Raw genomic sequence first — 15845 nt, forward strand, 5'->3', positions numbered from 1 at the left:
CGCGGGCCACATTGTTTTTTTTTTTTTGGTTTTAATTTACAAAGGTTAATTTTTTTGGTGAGTTGACTTTAATGACTTAAATATCCTCGACGATGTCGTGTCAGGAGCTCATTGATGGCAACGTCCCCTCTATTTGGTTTGCACGGAAGTGGCGGGCTGTTTCAACATTTACAGAATAATTTCGCTGCTCTCTTCAGAATTCTGTGTTGATGATATTATTGGAGTTTTTTAATATTTAAAGAAATGAAGGAGAAATACTAATTATGAGGTCCAGCCAATAGCTGAGAATGCAGGCATGGCCACACCGCTGTTATTGTACAAGTAATTGACGTAACGAAAAACATAACTAGATTGTCATCCAGCGGAGTGATTATTTCAATTGTTATAATATTATAATAAAAAGGAAGATGCAAACTTTGAAACTTTATGTAAAAATCTCTTTGCTGTCTATTCAATGTATTTGCCATCTAAATTACTAAAAGAACAAATTAAAATTTGTCTTGATTCTTGACGCGATGCTAATTTTATTTAGTATATACAAAACACGCAGTTCTTTCTTTTAAATTTTTTTTTTTTTAAAAAAAAGGAGCAAAATCACTTCGAAGTTCAAACAAGTTTCAGAAGAAGACAAGATTTCTTGCATTTCAAAGACAAAATAGGTTGCGTTCACATTGCTAAGGTTCGTTCGATCCAAACTGTAGATCCAGGTAAGGTAATCAAAACCTACTTCTTCGACATCGGGGTATCATTATCAATTAGTAAGATGTGCATAGTTAGATGCATCAATCAATATATCTGAGACTGCATCGTAAGATATCATATGAATAGGAGTAAAATTTATCAAAGATCGAAAAAAAAAAAATTATAAACCTATTTTATCATTTTTGTAATTTTATTAGTATTTCTCTTTGCACCCCTTGAGAAATTATAATTTTAAGGGGTAATTTTTAAAAACCTCCCCTGAGGTTTGAGCTTGTTGCAAGTAAATGGCGAGAATCTGTTTATTTGTAAAAAACTCTCTACCGTCAGTTAATTTTAACATTGACCGTTAGTTGACTGTGCAAAGACAATATTGCCCTTAACAATAGTTTGTAGACTGACATAACTAAAAAAAAAAACTAAAATTATTGGCGCGAAAAACACAAACCCTATTTTTTTATAATTTTATTCTTGTCAATTCCAAAGATTTACAATATTATAGGTAAAAATTATGATTATTTCATTTTCAAGTTTTTAATTTTATCTTTCTGGTAGGAAATTTAAAGAAATATCAATAATTTAAAGAGGATTTTTCAAGTTTTTAATTTTATCTTTTTTGTAGGAACTTTAAGAAAATATCAATAATTTAAAGAGGATAAAATAGCCAACAATTTTGATTTTTTTTTTAGTTATTTCCGTCTACAAACTATTGTTAAGGGTAATATTGTCTTTGTACAGTCAACTAACGGTCAATGTTAAAATTAACTGACGGTTGGGGATTTTTTACAAATAAATTAATTCTCGCCATCTACTTGCAACAAGCCCAAACCTCAGGGGAGGTTTTTAAAAATTACCCTAATTTTAAGAGAACATAGTCAAATCTTACAAAGCGTTGAAATATATATTTTTAAATAATATATTTAATTTTGATTAGTTATTAATATTAAGTTGCACATTTTGGATTAAATCATATCAACTTTCAAACTAAATCTAATTATTTTTTAATTGATTTAATTAGATCTTGGGTATTTAAATTATACAACTATACTAATAAATTATAATTGAATGAGATTTTTGAATAATTTTAAAATAAATTTTGACTTAAATGTAATGTATTTAAATAAATTCACAATTTCAACTAATTAGATAACATACATCGTTTGAAAATTTTAAACTAAGCAGGTCAGCGGCATGTTTTAGCATGGGCCACAAAATGTTATGCGCCATGGAACGTTTACTAACATGAAATTATTGAACCAAATTTTGCCAACTCAAACTTAGGAGGTTAGCTTAAATGTTATGTGTCATCTGCTTTGCGATTTGGTAGAATACATATGGTCCCTGTCTCCTTTTGTTTGTTTGTTGGTTGGTTTCCCTCCCCCCCCCCCCCCCCCCCCCCCCCCCCTCTTTCTTTTTCATAGTCACGCCTCTTGTCTAACGATATTTGGTCACTTATTTAAGGATAAATTATATCAACACCACCTTAATCTTATTGAAATTTATGTAGCCAAAAAAAATTAAGATTTATCTAACTTTTGATTTTTTTTTTTAATCCACCGGTGATCTTGCCGTTAACACAATTACCCATTTGCAGACATCGCATGGGTAATTTTATCAAATTGGTCGGCTTATGTTAATTAGAACAACATAAATTATCTTTGCACCACTCACCAAAAAATTCTTTAATCACCACCTGAATTTTGGCTTTTTTTAAAAAAAAAACTAGCATCAACCTTTTGCCATAAATTTTATTTTTTTGGGTAGTTAAAAACTTGATACTCAACCATAATTAATTTTTGCGTAAATTTTGTTATATTTATGCGAGTAATTCTCAATAAAATTTAGAATTTTGAACATGATTGAGCCAAGTGTCAGACACCTAAAATATACATTGTTGCTAAAATTCCCAAATGAACGTTGAATCGCAATCAACATTAATTAATGGTTCAACAAAAGGCAAATGTGATCATTTAGCTTGCGGGATAGTTTTCTGAAACTTAAATGCCTTGCCTCACTATTTATTTAGGTTCCAAACTATGTTCTTCATGATTGCCTTTCATTTTTATGAGATTTATGTCATGATTAAGACAACTGGAGATGTCTTATAAAATAAGCGATTAAATATGATTACATATTTATTTCTTATATTCCATAGATTCTTTTTTTTTTTTTGTGTCCTAACTTCTTGTATTTTAAAAAATATGTTCTACAAAATGTATACTCCACTAACTGACCTCATATATTTTGAACATGACACGGCTAGAGAGTAATTATTTATTTTATCATGTATTTCGAACAACTCTTTTATTATATATTTCATAGTTGTTTAAGACTCTTATAGTTTATTAAGACAAAAGTGGTTAAATTTTGAACAAATTATTAAATGCACATTATCCCATTGTTCTCACATTTACAAATAGAGAGACTGTGTCACATATTCTATAAGAAATGCATTAAGTTTATCCATTATTTAAAGTTGTTTGAACAACTCTTATAATAGTCTCTTTGTAATTTATGTACACACAAAAAAAGAAAAAAGATCTTAGTTAATTATGTATAATTACTCTATTAAATAAAAGTAAAGGGAAAATGAGCAATGTATTATTTAATGAAGTACCTATTTATTCATTAATGAACTTCTTCATTAACAATTAGTTGGCAATAAGACTGTAAAAACGAATAACCTAATCATCAACAACACTTGTCTACTTTTTTCGAATCAACAAGCGCATGGAACGCATTAACCAAATCAAATGATTGAACATGGCCCTTATAAACAGTGCACGAACGATGAATAACGCTACCCCTCCGGCGCATGTTAGCACAAAGCATTATCAATCACTGATAAAATTTTATTTTTATTTTAATTTCATTAGCCATTTTATTTTTCTTATTTTAATTTCGCTAGCCATTAAAATGGCAATGATAAATAAAACCAAAAAAATCGTTAATTCCCACAACTCCCAATAAACACGGGGAATTAAATTAATAATAATAATGATAATGATAATAATAATTAGGATGGCCGAGCTACCTAATTCCTCCTACGGCTCAAATTCACAATCACAACCACAGACCGCATCATTAAATTTAAAAGTCACATCGTCGTTAAATCCTGTAGTCATTTAATTTAAAGGCCTCGTCGCGCAGACCACTCGAACAATCAACGCAACAACGAAAAGCAATCACATAATTTATCTGCTAAAAATCACAGAAACGAGAAAACCCAAACTAGAAAGCAATCACAAGTTTGACGTGCGTGTGTCGTGTTTCGTCTAAAAGAGGCGGGTGTTGTATTGGAAGTCCGATAGCTGCGATCTCGTGACTCCAGATCTATGCAAAGAAACACAAGAGAAAGAGAGGAGGGGGATATGGTGTGATGACGTGGAAGGAGGCGGGAGGAGATGGCGAGAGGAGAGTGGGGATATCAAGGTCTATGGAGAGGCAAATGGTGCTGTTCGTATAAGAAAACAACTCTCATCATTTGTTTTATTAACATTGTTATTGCACTCTATGTCCTTCGTTCTATCTACGCTTCTATTTACGTTTTTTCACGTAATGATTTAAAAGGTATGCAGTGCTATTCTCTTTCTATTTTGATTATTTTCTTTCTTTCTTTTTTTTTCTTTTTTGTTGTTGTAATTATTGATAAATATTATGTTATTAGTAATACTTCCTTTTTTTCTTTTTCCAATTATGTACAGTTGTAAAGTACACACCAGATCAGATTAGGAATATGGAAGAATCCGTACGGATTCGCAGAGATAATGAACCAATGGCACTTGTTAAATTGGTAAATTTTTGTTTCCATTGATTGGCTATAAACTTATTTTGGCGTGGAGTGGTTTTTGGATTTAGCTTAATGGAAATGCCGTAGGTGAATGGATTGAAGCAGGAGTTTTCTAGAGACGAATCTGTTTTTGAATTGCCACGGGCTGTTAAGCTGAGGATGATTGATGAGATCCTGCGGAGGTTGCAAAGCTCGGATGTTAAGGGCAATGTTAGCGCACAGAGAGGTGAGAACATCTTGATTTTATGTGTTTTTTCTTTTTTTCTCATCATTTTCATTCCATTAACAAATTGTCATAGTCTGTAATGCAACACTTTTTTGCTGGTAGTATTTCTGCATGTGTATTGCAAATTGTATTAGACACAAGTTTTTGAAAAGGTCGCAGAGTGTCACAAGGTCTTAACCGAAAACTTGATCTAGTTGTTATGTTCGTAAATGGAAAGTCAAATTTACAGGACCAGATAACTACTACAAGTTTAAATACTTATTGTTGAATGCTTGATAACCTTAGAAGATTCATTGCATGGTAATGTGGTGAGACAGTCTAGTCCCAGTTTGGTGATTGATTACCAGGGGATCCAAATACTTAATACGTGATCACATAATTCTAGGTTTACGATTTCTGTTTACATAAATTATGTTCATGCTGATGTGGCCGCTACTTACCAACTGTTGGTGCAGTTTGATCACCTATGGATGAGTAGGGAGTTGATGGTTGACGTATGGCATTTATGCCAACTGATAAATAGTTCGGATGAAGAATTTGGGTGGACCGAGAATGCGGCATCTGTAATAATTTACATAGCAACTCATGTGCAGAGAATTTTATTTTTTCTGTTATGCTGTAATTTGGATATTGAGGTCTTCTGTATGAGTTTTGCATATTGTCTTAGAAATTTATTTCCAGTGGAAATTGAGCTTCCTGGATACACACTGTTTATAGTCAATGGGAAACCTTCTGATAGTGTCAAAGACATTCATTTAGATGACACTGTGCAATGGCATCTGCTTTTTATCATAGGTACCCTTGCTAGAGCAATCTCTAACCATTTAAATTAATTAAGCAGCCATCATAATTCCTATGAAAGATGGACTTGTAGAAGAAGTGGGTGATGGGGCTGAAGGATTAACCCTGCAAAGAATTTTAAAACATGGAATGGAGATTTTGGAATGTATTACTTTTTCTAACCTCTTTCTATCTTCAGATTAAATATATATGTAAGCGAGGCTCCCTTTTCTCTGGATACTGCCAATTTTGGCATGCGATTATGAAATTTTTAGTGATTAATCATCCCTCTTTACCTTTTTCTCTCCACTAGAATTTATGTACCCAAGGAGGGTGATATCAATTTTTTTGCTGCTACCTTCCATTTTCCTTCTAAATGCAAACAAATGGACAAGGTTTTGGCCAAGAGATTTACATCGTCTCAAGATTTGAATGCATAGATTACCATCCCGTGGGTTGCCTTAAGCTGACAGTTTTTATATTTTGTGCAGTATTCCATGGATGTATATGGATCCAATTGGTGGTTTTGCTTGAATTTGTAAATATTTTTTTGATTTTCCTAAGGTACACTTCTTATGTGTGTCAACTGCAGTAACCAATTTGGAAACATGTTTTCCTTGTCATGCAAGTAGTGTATATTATATCTTTCTATGATGGTTATGACTTTTTTCTGTGTCTCCCCCCTTTAGTTACCTTTCTCCAACATATTCACAAATATCAGTTTCTAGGTTGAAAGCTGCATTACTATTTCTTTTTATTGCATTCCCTCATCTCCGTGGGATGAAGCTTTTGAATTTCTGAAACTATAATGTTCAGAAAGTATCCTGAGGTGTCCTCACCAGCACCGTAATCATTGCTTGAGAGAACCGGGAATCTGTGATGTGTCCACCAATAAGCACATATGATTATGTGAATAATCACTTATGAGAACATGTAATTGATTGAGCTAACCTTTTTCGAATTTTAAACTATCATGATACTTGTGATAGAAATTTGTGTGTAGTGATTCATATATCTTGCTATTCATCTTGTTGGCATTTCCCTTTGGTTGAACAGAAGCAGTTGAAAGCTGGCGTAGAGAAAAACTAGAAGAAGCCAAACAGTTGAGTATTGGAAGGCAGGGAATAAATTCAACCATTCTTCAAGAGGAAGCTAGTACGGTCTATTCTCTCAAGACCTTTGTTTCTGTGGAATTCGAATTTATATTTGAACAAAAACCTTCAAGATTCAGTGTTAAGTTTCACTTTTGATTATTCTACAGGAATGCTAGTAAGAGTGCTGGAATCTGATTGGGCTGCACTCTCTGAAGAAATTGGCCTTTGGATTCCCACTGAAATCATTCACAAAGAACATGGTGATAAGCCCAAGGGTGTAGAAGATGAAGATCTTGGTAACTAATTGATTTCTGCTCATGTCAAACTTAACTGAACCCCCTCCCCCCAATCAAATAATAAATAAAATAACAAAAAGCTGCTTAGAAATGAGTAGTTTTTAGGATTTAAAACTGTTATCAGACTTACTGCCCTCACATCCTTTAATATGGAAAGAATAAAATTGTGTTAAGATTTCTCTTCTACTCTGAGGTGTGTACTATTGTTCTCTCCAGACGAAGATGTTTTGCCTGGCAGGCCACCTCCGCCGGAGTGTCACGCCGAACTTCATACGGATTATGATGGTGTGGCTATCAGATGGGGTCTTACGCACCATAGAGACAGTGCAGCTGACTGTTGCCAGGCTTGCATTGAGCAAGCAAAGCGTGCAAAGCCAGGTCAAATGAAATGCAATATATGGGTTTACTGCCCTGCTGAGACAGGGTGCCATTCCCCTGATAAATATGAACACAAATACCAGGAATGCTGGCTGAAATATGTAAGCATCAGTACCTTTTTTCTATTAAGGCATCGTGTCACTTTGTCATTTTCTTTTGCAGCTTAATGAAGCTCTCGTCTGATATCCCTATTTGTCCCATCATAATGCAGGCAGAAAAGCCCAAACTAAACTTCAAGGACAGATATTCTGAAAAATATAGAAATGCCCACCCAGCAGCACCTTTGGTCGTTCCATGGGTCTCTGGTGTTGTTAGTTTGTGATGGGATGGAAATTGGCAAAAGAATGGGCAGTCGATCTAAAAAAGCATCATGACCTGCCAACTGTTGTCATGCTATTGAGACATTTACAGACAGTCATTAAGTTCCACACTCCTTGCACGTTACCCACTCCCGATATCTGGTGAATTTGTTGACATATCGTTACTACTGGTTTTGCTTTTTGGGGAGATAAAAGTGGGGTGCGGGTAGAGAGTGTGATTCCACCACTATTTATGACTTCGGTCATTTTTTGTAACGCATAGATGTAATGGTATTGGCAAAGATTATTCTAAATTGGGCAATCTGATGCCTAAGCAAGGTGTTTTGTTTTGCAGAGACGAACACATAAAACAGCTATGTTGTATTATCCTCCTAATGCTAACTGTGTATCTCTTAACTTTGAAAAAAAAAAAACTTGAATTTATGATTTTCTGTGGTCCATATTTTATTGTTAAAAACACTTCAGATGTAGTTTTGTTCATCGATAATCCTGTTGCAACATGCCGTATCAGGTATGTAGCCTGATGATTTCAGTTGGGGCAATTGACGGTGAATCAGTTATGCTTCATTCACTCGGCCAAGTTTTCAGGTGATCACTGAATACATTCGAAAATGGTTTAATTACATTAATCTATAATTTTTTTGGATGATTATTAATTTTCCTATGTTAGAATCAATATATACCACTTATCTTTCTACTATTTTCATAATATTTAAAAATTTTCATAACACCAAAAAAGTTGAAGAAAAAAAAAAGTAAATGAGTCATTTGTTTGATAATTTATATTGTGAATATAAAATAAATATTTATTTAAGAAGAAATATTTAAAGAAATATATCTTATTATTAATTTTTTATTCAAACTAAAACATATGTTTCTTATTTTTAGTACTTAATTTTTTAAAATTCCAATTTATATGTTTTATAATAAATATGAATAAAAGTATATTTAAAAATAAAAGTAATGCTGTAAAATTATGTCACCATTTTTTCCCTATTATGAAAATAATCAAGGAATATGTAGTATATTTTTATTTCAATAGAAGAAAATTTGACAATATCCCTCGTGATTTATTTCCTATTATATAAATTATCATTTTACTATTTTTTATTTATCCTTTCTTTTGTTATATGCATGCATTCAACCTTTTTTTTTGTGAATGAGAATTTTAAATATAATAAAACTTTAAGTGAATGTGTTTATAATAGATCTATCTCTTTGTATTTATATATACTATTTTTATAATAGATTTTGAATTTTAATTAATACATTAATTTTAATTCCAATGACTAAACAATTATTGATTGGCTTGTGTAATTAACAAGAAAAAAAAATCAATGTAATATACTAAAAATAATGTTATAAGTATCATATATTAATGTAAATAAATACATGCTTTAGCTATATATTTTATTTTTCATACTTTATTAAGTAAACATTATCAAATTTTTTTAACCATTAAATAATTTATTTATAATTTATTATAACTAATAAATATAAGTATTGTTAATATTTATGAGGGTATTTATGTTAAAATATTAAATATTAATTTTTTTTTTTATATGGACTTTTAGTTTAAGGTTTCTATATGCGGACGTTAATTGGCTGTACTGAATTTCTCGTATTTCAGATAGGGAAAACAAATCCCATCAAAATTGATAGGATTTTGAACGTTTACATCCAAAACCCACGAAACTCATATAGCTGCGCGCTCTCCGTATTCGTTCAATTGCCTCCGACGCCGCCGTCATCGCCGTTTCCATCAAGTTCCGTCCCGATACCGAAGGTAAATCCTCAGATTCCCTCGTTTTCGCTGATTCTTTTTTCTAAGTTGTCATCGAAAACAGGCCCCGGTAGCGTTAATAACAAATGGGCAAATTGTTTATTTGAACGATCTTAAAAGTGTGAATAATGATGTAAATTTGTCAATTTATTTATTCCCAATTTGGGTGTAAATGACTTTGGGTTGGGTAATGAATGGTGCACTGGGTTTTGATTGGGAAGGTAGGTAAGCAATGGGTTGGAGAAAGAGAAATAATGGGGTTTTTTAGGGTAATCAGAATCCCAGAGAATTAAGAGTGATGTTGCGTTTAGGGATTTTGTGAATTATCATTGTGATGTTTTACGCTGTATATAATAAAACACCTACCCAATGCCGTCTACACCATTCTAGCATTCTATCAAGTGCCCTTTGTTACGTTGTATGTGTTTGTGTATGTTAGTTAACACCTAGTGGATTAATGTAAATACGAGCTGATAAATCTGTCACTGGAATAAAGTTGGAAGTGGTTGCAGTGGCCTGCATTTTGGCAAGTCTTGCTGAGGCAGATTGTCCATCATATGTTGGTAACTAGGAGATCTACAAACATCTGCAGGACTACTGATTTTATTCATGAGTGCAGGGCTGTGTTAATTTCTGCACTTCATAATCAATTCTGATCTTGAATAGGTTTGTTTGTATTGAACTTCAAATTGATAGCTTATTTATTGTATTTGTAGGGACTCTAGTGGAAGCTGAACTTGTTCCCATTGGATTCAACCATGATTTTTGGTGAGAGAGCAATAGAGGAAACACATTATGATATTCTATCTGTGAGAGTAGATGCGAGTTATGAAGAAATCCGTACAGGATATCGATCAGCCATCCTCAATTATCATCCTGATAAACTACAAAACACATCCGAGCTATCTGATCATGACCATGAGTCAGGGGACAGATTCCTAAAAGTACAGAAGGCTTGGGAAATACTCAGCAATTCTAGGTCCCGAGCAGTGTATGATAGCGAGCTCTGGGCTTCGAGACAGGGTATGATTGCTGCTGAGGATGTTAGCTTAGAGGATATGATGATTGAAGAAAATGGAGAAGTTCTGGATCTCTTTTATCAGTGTCGATGTGGTGATTGCTTTTCAATTGATTCAATGGAGTTGGATGATATGGGTTATACATTGTTAAAGAATGGGAATAAGATTTCTTTACAAAGTCCAGATACTTTGCCAGCATCTGTTATTCTACCTTGTGGTTCTTGTTCTCTGCACGTTCGTTTGTTGGTCAATGCTGACATTGAGGTTACAGCTGATGGTCATTTGTGATTAAGTGGAATGATTTTTTTTTTTTCCTGATTTTGTGGCTAATGATTTGTGCTTAGCGTGATTTCAAAGTTATAGAATTGCTGTTATCTAAAGCACTCACTTCACTTATACCCGCTGGGACAAGACCCCGAGAATAGACTCCTCTTTTGTAAACATTTCTCCCTCCAATTAATTAGTTTCAATGTTTCATGATGGTTAGCAGCAATACTGACTGATGTTATCAATATTATGGCGCTATGATATCAGATTAATATTTTCTGGTTTATTTGTGCATTGAGCTGGGACTTGAGATCCCCAGTACAACACGGACATCTTTTATAACCAGAACAAATACTATAGAATTAAAAACGGAAAATTGCACATTTCTATCTTAATTAAAAAGAACAAGCAAAGATTATGATGATGCGGACTTACGCAGCGTGGGTGATTGATCCCAATTCTTAACTTTAAGGTTAGGAACACGTGGCGTCGTATGAGGGCAACTACAGTTAATACCGCGTGTGACCGTATCAGAGCAGTCCCACCCCCGATTCCCCAGGAATATAATACTAGTCAGGATCTTGCCGAAGGACAGAAAAGGGGGGACAAAAAAAAAAAAAAAAAGGCGTTGCGGCCTCGTACTGATTTACCTCATCCAGTATTTTAGGAAGAAACAGGCTTGGGTGACGAGTGTGAGAGGTATGGATTCTTTATTTACAGCTGCTTTTATCATCTCTGTTCTCCTCTTTCTTCCTGCTATCTCCGCAACATTGAGTCTATCTATCTCCAATCGAAATTTGGACTTTTGTTGATTATTTCATTTTGCATTTCAAAGAAACCATTTTTTTTTTTTTCTGTGAGAAAAGCAATTCAAGTACAGTTAGCAGCCGTGTAGTTGGTACATACAGCGAAAATCACTTTCCAGATTTGTAGCTTGAACTGATTCTATTTCAAAAATGGGTATGGGATTAAATTAGTTGCTGAAATCACCATTGCATTTTACCGGTTCTATTAAAATACCGATCATTTTGTCTCTAGTCTGAAGAGCCCACTGCTGATTGTAATTATTTCATTAACAAACAAGTATGAGAGATTTCAGACTAGGACTTGTTTTGTGGTTTTATAACTTCACGGACTCTTTCTAACCCTGTGCTAAAGTAAGGAGTGTTATTTTTTCCTTCAATATTTGTGCTGTTTGTTTATATTATTCATATGTTCTTGTATATATTCTTTTTCTTTCTATTTTTCCTTTTAACTGTTATATGCTTCAGAAGCAATATGCCAAAAACAGTACTCAGAACAATCTTGGTTAAAATTGTATCTTGAACTATGGTTCTGACATTTTAAGTGATTCTTCTTAGGCTTGCGCCACTTGAGAATTTCAATCAGCAATTGGACTGCCTACATAAAAGGGTCAAGACTAGGTTTAGTTAGGCTGTCTATATTATTAAGGTTCAAGTCAAGCAGCAGACTGCCTCTTTTTGGTACTTGGTGGACAATGTTGCAGTGATGAATATTGAAAGTCAGATTCTTGAGTTATTACTAAGAAAAACCTTCACTTGACTTGAACTAACAATCTCAGCTGAAAAGAGAGATGGGATCTGCTGAGGGAAGCCCCCGTTTTAGTGTCTTTAATGGTGTGAAGATTATCCCATCAACACCTGAAGTTCTCATGGCAGAGATTAATACAGCTATTGCGAATCTTGAGTATGTGCGTGCTACTGCTCATCTTGACTCTCCATCTTCTTCCCTGTTGAAGAATACAAACTCTGATGCTAATGTGACTCCTCAGTTTGATGTAAAAATGGCAGATGAGGCTTATAAGGCAGGATGTGCAGCGTTGGCCGCTGGCAAGCTTGATGAGGCCCTTCATTCTCTGAACCTTTCTCTCTCAAAATGCCCACCTGATAAAACTTCTGCTGTTGCTAAACTTCAGTCTCTAATTTCTCTAACATCTCAGCAACTTCACAAGTCTCCTAACTGACTTAATTGGTTGTGGAATTAAATGGAGCTCACACTGTATGTTCAGATGGGTAATTGCTTGATTGCATGTTTCTTTGATCTTATTATAAAGTATTGTAGTGTTTGTTTTTATTTATTCATTTATTTCATTATTTTTAACTTTCGTTGCGGAGGTTTTTGTTGTTGTGAAACAAAAATTTTACTTCCAGCTACAAGTTCATTTCTCTGGTTAAGGGGATTTACTGCAAAGTGTGAGAATATTTATATATGATAAAATTAAGGTTATTTGTCTAACAAATGTCATAAGGGATGCTCCTAATCACTAAAAGATGGCTCTGCTGTCTCATGCAGTCTTTGTGAAAGACGAACCAGAAAGAGTGTTTGGTGAAATTGCTTTTATTAAGGCTGTGCAAGGTTGGACTAAATTACTTTCTATATCTTTGACTTGATATTTGCAGAAGTCAGATTGCCAGTCTTTCTTAACATTATGTTCAATTGTTTGGAGATTCTATTTGATGATTCATACTCGGGGATGAATATAGATCAGATGTGGCAAGCTTTTGAAAAACCACTCAAAGTCGCCATGAACACAATGTTGAAGGATCTTCTTGCTCGAGAAAAGGTTTGCTTCTTGCGTTTCTTTGGCATTCCGAATCGGATGCAGTTTCAGCTAGTTGAGCTGTTGAAAATGTGACAGATCTAAGGGCGTAAATTTTTTTTGTAAGACATGCTATTTTGGAATATGATCATGATTTTGTGTTAAATGGGCTTATTTTGCTCAACATTGTAAAATCGCTCTTCGTTTATTCCTTTATATATATAAAAACGTTCAGGTTTTTCATTATTCTTAAGGGCTTTCCATAGTCTCATATTTCTCCTGTTATGTTCGCGCCTCTGGGGTAAGGAAGCAATTTTATGAAAGAATAATTCATAGTTGAATGTATTGATGACTTCTACTAGCTGTAATGAGTCGGCTAAGTGTTTGCTTTTTGATTCAGGATATCCCCTGATTCAATTAACAGATAGGCATACACATCCAGATACAAATTCTCTTCAAAAAGCAAACGCTTAGCTCACTCATTACATTTTACGAACGAAATTATTTCCCAATTGAACTTTTTACATGGCTGCTTACTCCACGCCTCGTTAGTTGAGTACTTGCTTCTCTCTCATCATAACTTCGAAAGAAAACTTTTCTTCCTCATCTCAGTCTTTTCTTTTTAAAAGACAAAAAGTAGTTGATTTTACAAATATCCAGCCCTGCTAGCATGATCAGGTGGGGCATTGTTAACTGTTTAGACTTTAATGCGGGTTTCAAATGGACTGCATCATGTCATCTAAGTCATCGTCATGTCGGTTAAAAGAGAGGGAGAAAGAAAAAAAAAGGACCATGAATTACACATTAAATGCTTTTTGACCTTTGTGGTGGAATCATCAAATATCATCTTTTCTACCCGAAATGATCAAGTGGGTGGTTCGTGTGAGGAAATAGAAGATGGCAAGAAACAAGTAACTGATAAAGAAATATCCAATAATTGAAACGAAAATTTTCTAGCTGGCAGATAAGATATTGATCAGATCCAATTGTTCAAGGAATTGGAAACAATTGGAAGAATAAGGTAAGTATACTCAACTGATATTTAAATTATTTTCGTATCAGAAAGGAACCCAATTGTGAATAATATGTTTCTTGGTTCTGTTAGCATGAGAAAACTTGTGAATAATACGTTGATTGCATTTGTCAAATAGCAAGCGGTGCGGTTTGGTGTCATGTCTAGTTCCACTTGACTTCCGGGAGCGAAAACTTGTAAACTAAGCATTTGCTACGGATGATGGATGACTTTAATAAATTTACTTTTTTTTAAAAGAGATGGATGTATTAGAATTTTCAGCAAACAGATAAGCATCAAACGGCGATAAGCATTCGTGCGGGATTTGAGGCTGATTGTTAGATTGTCTTGTGTGCATTTTTTTACTTTGTCTTTACCCCAAAGTGTTAGAAATCTAGTATTTTCAGTAAGCTGTAAGGCCACTATCACACAAGCGATGCAAGTCGATTTCAAACATCAAAGCAGACAGTGAGCTTTTTATATAAGTCATGACTCAAACTCAATTTGTATTTTGCATATTTCATCCAGCTGCTTCTCCAACATGAGTGTCTTTTATCATGAAGAGCCAACGCATCACCACTCCAAGAGATGCAAATTCCTTGCTACGGTTTTGAAGGATGCATTTTCCAATTGCCGCAGTTTCCATGGACGGCTTTCAACTTCACGTCCAGAGGATGAGAATCAAACAAATGACTTCGATGAAGAACTGGAAGTACTCAACCACTAACCAATGCAGATTTGATTTGGATTATCCTATTTTATTATCAATCTTTGAATTGAATGCATTTTGCTTTTGGGTTGCTGTTACCGCAGGTGGTTGTTTCAGAGATCCGAAGTCGAGCAATGGAGAAGTTGAGGCGCAAGCCAGGACTAATGACAGATAGCTTTTCCTGGGTCTTTTCTCCAGGGACTAGAGAAGTGTACATAAAAGCTTTACAACAAAAAGAGGAGGATGACGAAGCTGATGAAGATGCAAGAGAAGAATTCTTTTCAATTGGCAGTTGTTTGTCCTGTTATTCGAGTGCCGTGAGCGGGGAAACATTTTACTCTGTTAAGACTAACTTCTCTCGCAGTTCAAGCCTGAATGGGCTTGATTATCAAGATTTTCGGAAGCTTGATTTTCAGGATTTGCGGCGGTCCATAATACGGGAACTCTGTTATTGTGAAGGATGGCCATTTGGTCTCTGCAGGAAGGCTGTGCTACTTCCACCGTTACCCAAATCACCATCTGAATCTTGGTCATGGCATAAAGGCACCCGAGGAAGAATTGCTAAGTTGCCTTACGTTTAGAAGAATAAATCTTGTTTGTCGTGTCCTTTTGTTACACTGCTGGCGCCGCCGATTAAGAATAATAAAGAGAGCCAGCGGCAATTGGTTTGCTGTTTTTTTTCATGATGAATATTGAATTCAATCAAGGGCACGCGATATTGCTCTTCATTCCCGCTTCATTTGCATTCAGAAATTCAAAATTGCTTAATACAAGCATTAAAATTAGCAAATGCTTAAGAGCTGTAAATTCAAAATGTATGTATAATGACATTCCTTTTGCATTTGGTTTCTTTTAAAGTCAGTTAGGCTCACAAATGTGATTGAAGGTGCAACTTCTTGTAACCAAATGCCA

At 34.4% G+C, this 15845-nt stretch overlaps 3 protein-coding genes across 6 annotated transcripts; all 3 read left to right on the forward strand.

Annotated features, from left to right (window-relative positions):
* Positions 1 to 3718: 3718 nt before the first annotated feature.
* LOC18043096 lies at positions 3719 to 8009 on the forward strand. 2 transcript variants are annotated; one of them, XM_024184396.1, is made up of 7 exons: positions 3719 to 4269; positions 4404 to 4492; positions 4595 to 4715; positions 6552 to 6650; positions 6757 to 6885; positions 7102 to 7364; positions 7475 to 8009. In XM_024184396.1, exons 1-7 carry the CDS (start codon positions 4104 to 4106, stop codon positions 7583 to 7585), a joined length of 978 nt encoding a protein of 325 aa, XP_024040164.1. In that variant the 5' UTR covers positions 3719 to 4103; the 3' UTR covers positions 7586 to 8009. The 2 variants fall into 2 exon arrangements, with proteins under 2 accessions (XP_024040164.1, XP_006434803.1); XM_006434740.2 differs by having other exon boundaries at positions 3720 to 4269; positions 4577 to 4715.
* Positions 8010 to 9193: 1184 nt separating this feature from the next.
* LOC18042364 (diphthamide biosynthesis protein 4) lies at positions 9194 to 10865 on the forward strand. Its single transcript, XM_006434741.2, has 2 exons — positions 9194 to 9369; positions 10083 to 10865. Exon 2 carries the CDS (start codon positions 10125 to 10127, stop codon positions 10671 to 10673), a length of 549 nt encoding a protein of 182 aa, XP_006434804.1. The 5' UTR covers positions 9194 to 9369; positions 10083 to 10124; the 3' UTR covers positions 10674 to 10865.
* Positions 10866 to 14014: 3149 nt separating this feature from the next.
* LOC18040282 lies at positions 14015 to 15672 on the forward strand. 3 transcript variants are annotated; one of them, XM_024184399.1, is made up of 3 exons: positions 14015 to 14233; positions 14364 to 14936; positions 15038 to 15672. In XM_024184399.1, the coding sequence occupies exons 2-3, from the start codon at positions 14766 to 14768 to the stop codon at positions 15512 to 15514; spliced, it is 648 nt and encodes a 215-aa protein (XP_024040167.1). In that variant the 5' UTR covers positions 14015 to 14233; positions 14364 to 14765; the 3' UTR covers positions 15515 to 15672. The 3 variants fall into 3 exon arrangements, with proteins under 3 accessions (XP_024040167.1, XP_006434808.1, XP_006434807.1); XM_006434745.2 differs by having other exon boundaries at positions 14016 to 14233; positions 14753 to 14936; XM_006434744.2 differs by lacking the exon at positions 14015 to 14233 and having other exon boundaries at positions 14242 to 14936.
* Positions 15673 to 15845: the final 173 nt, after the last annotated feature.

Source organism: Citrus clementina, unplaced genomic scaffold (genome assembly GCF_000493195.1).
Source record: "Citrus clementina cultivar Clemenules unplaced genomic scaffold, Citrus_clementina_v1.0 scaffold_5, whole genome shotgun sequence".
Taxonomy (NCBI): Eukaryota; Viridiplantae; Streptophyta; class Magnoliopsida; order Sapindales; family Rutaceae; genus Citrus; species Citrus x clementina.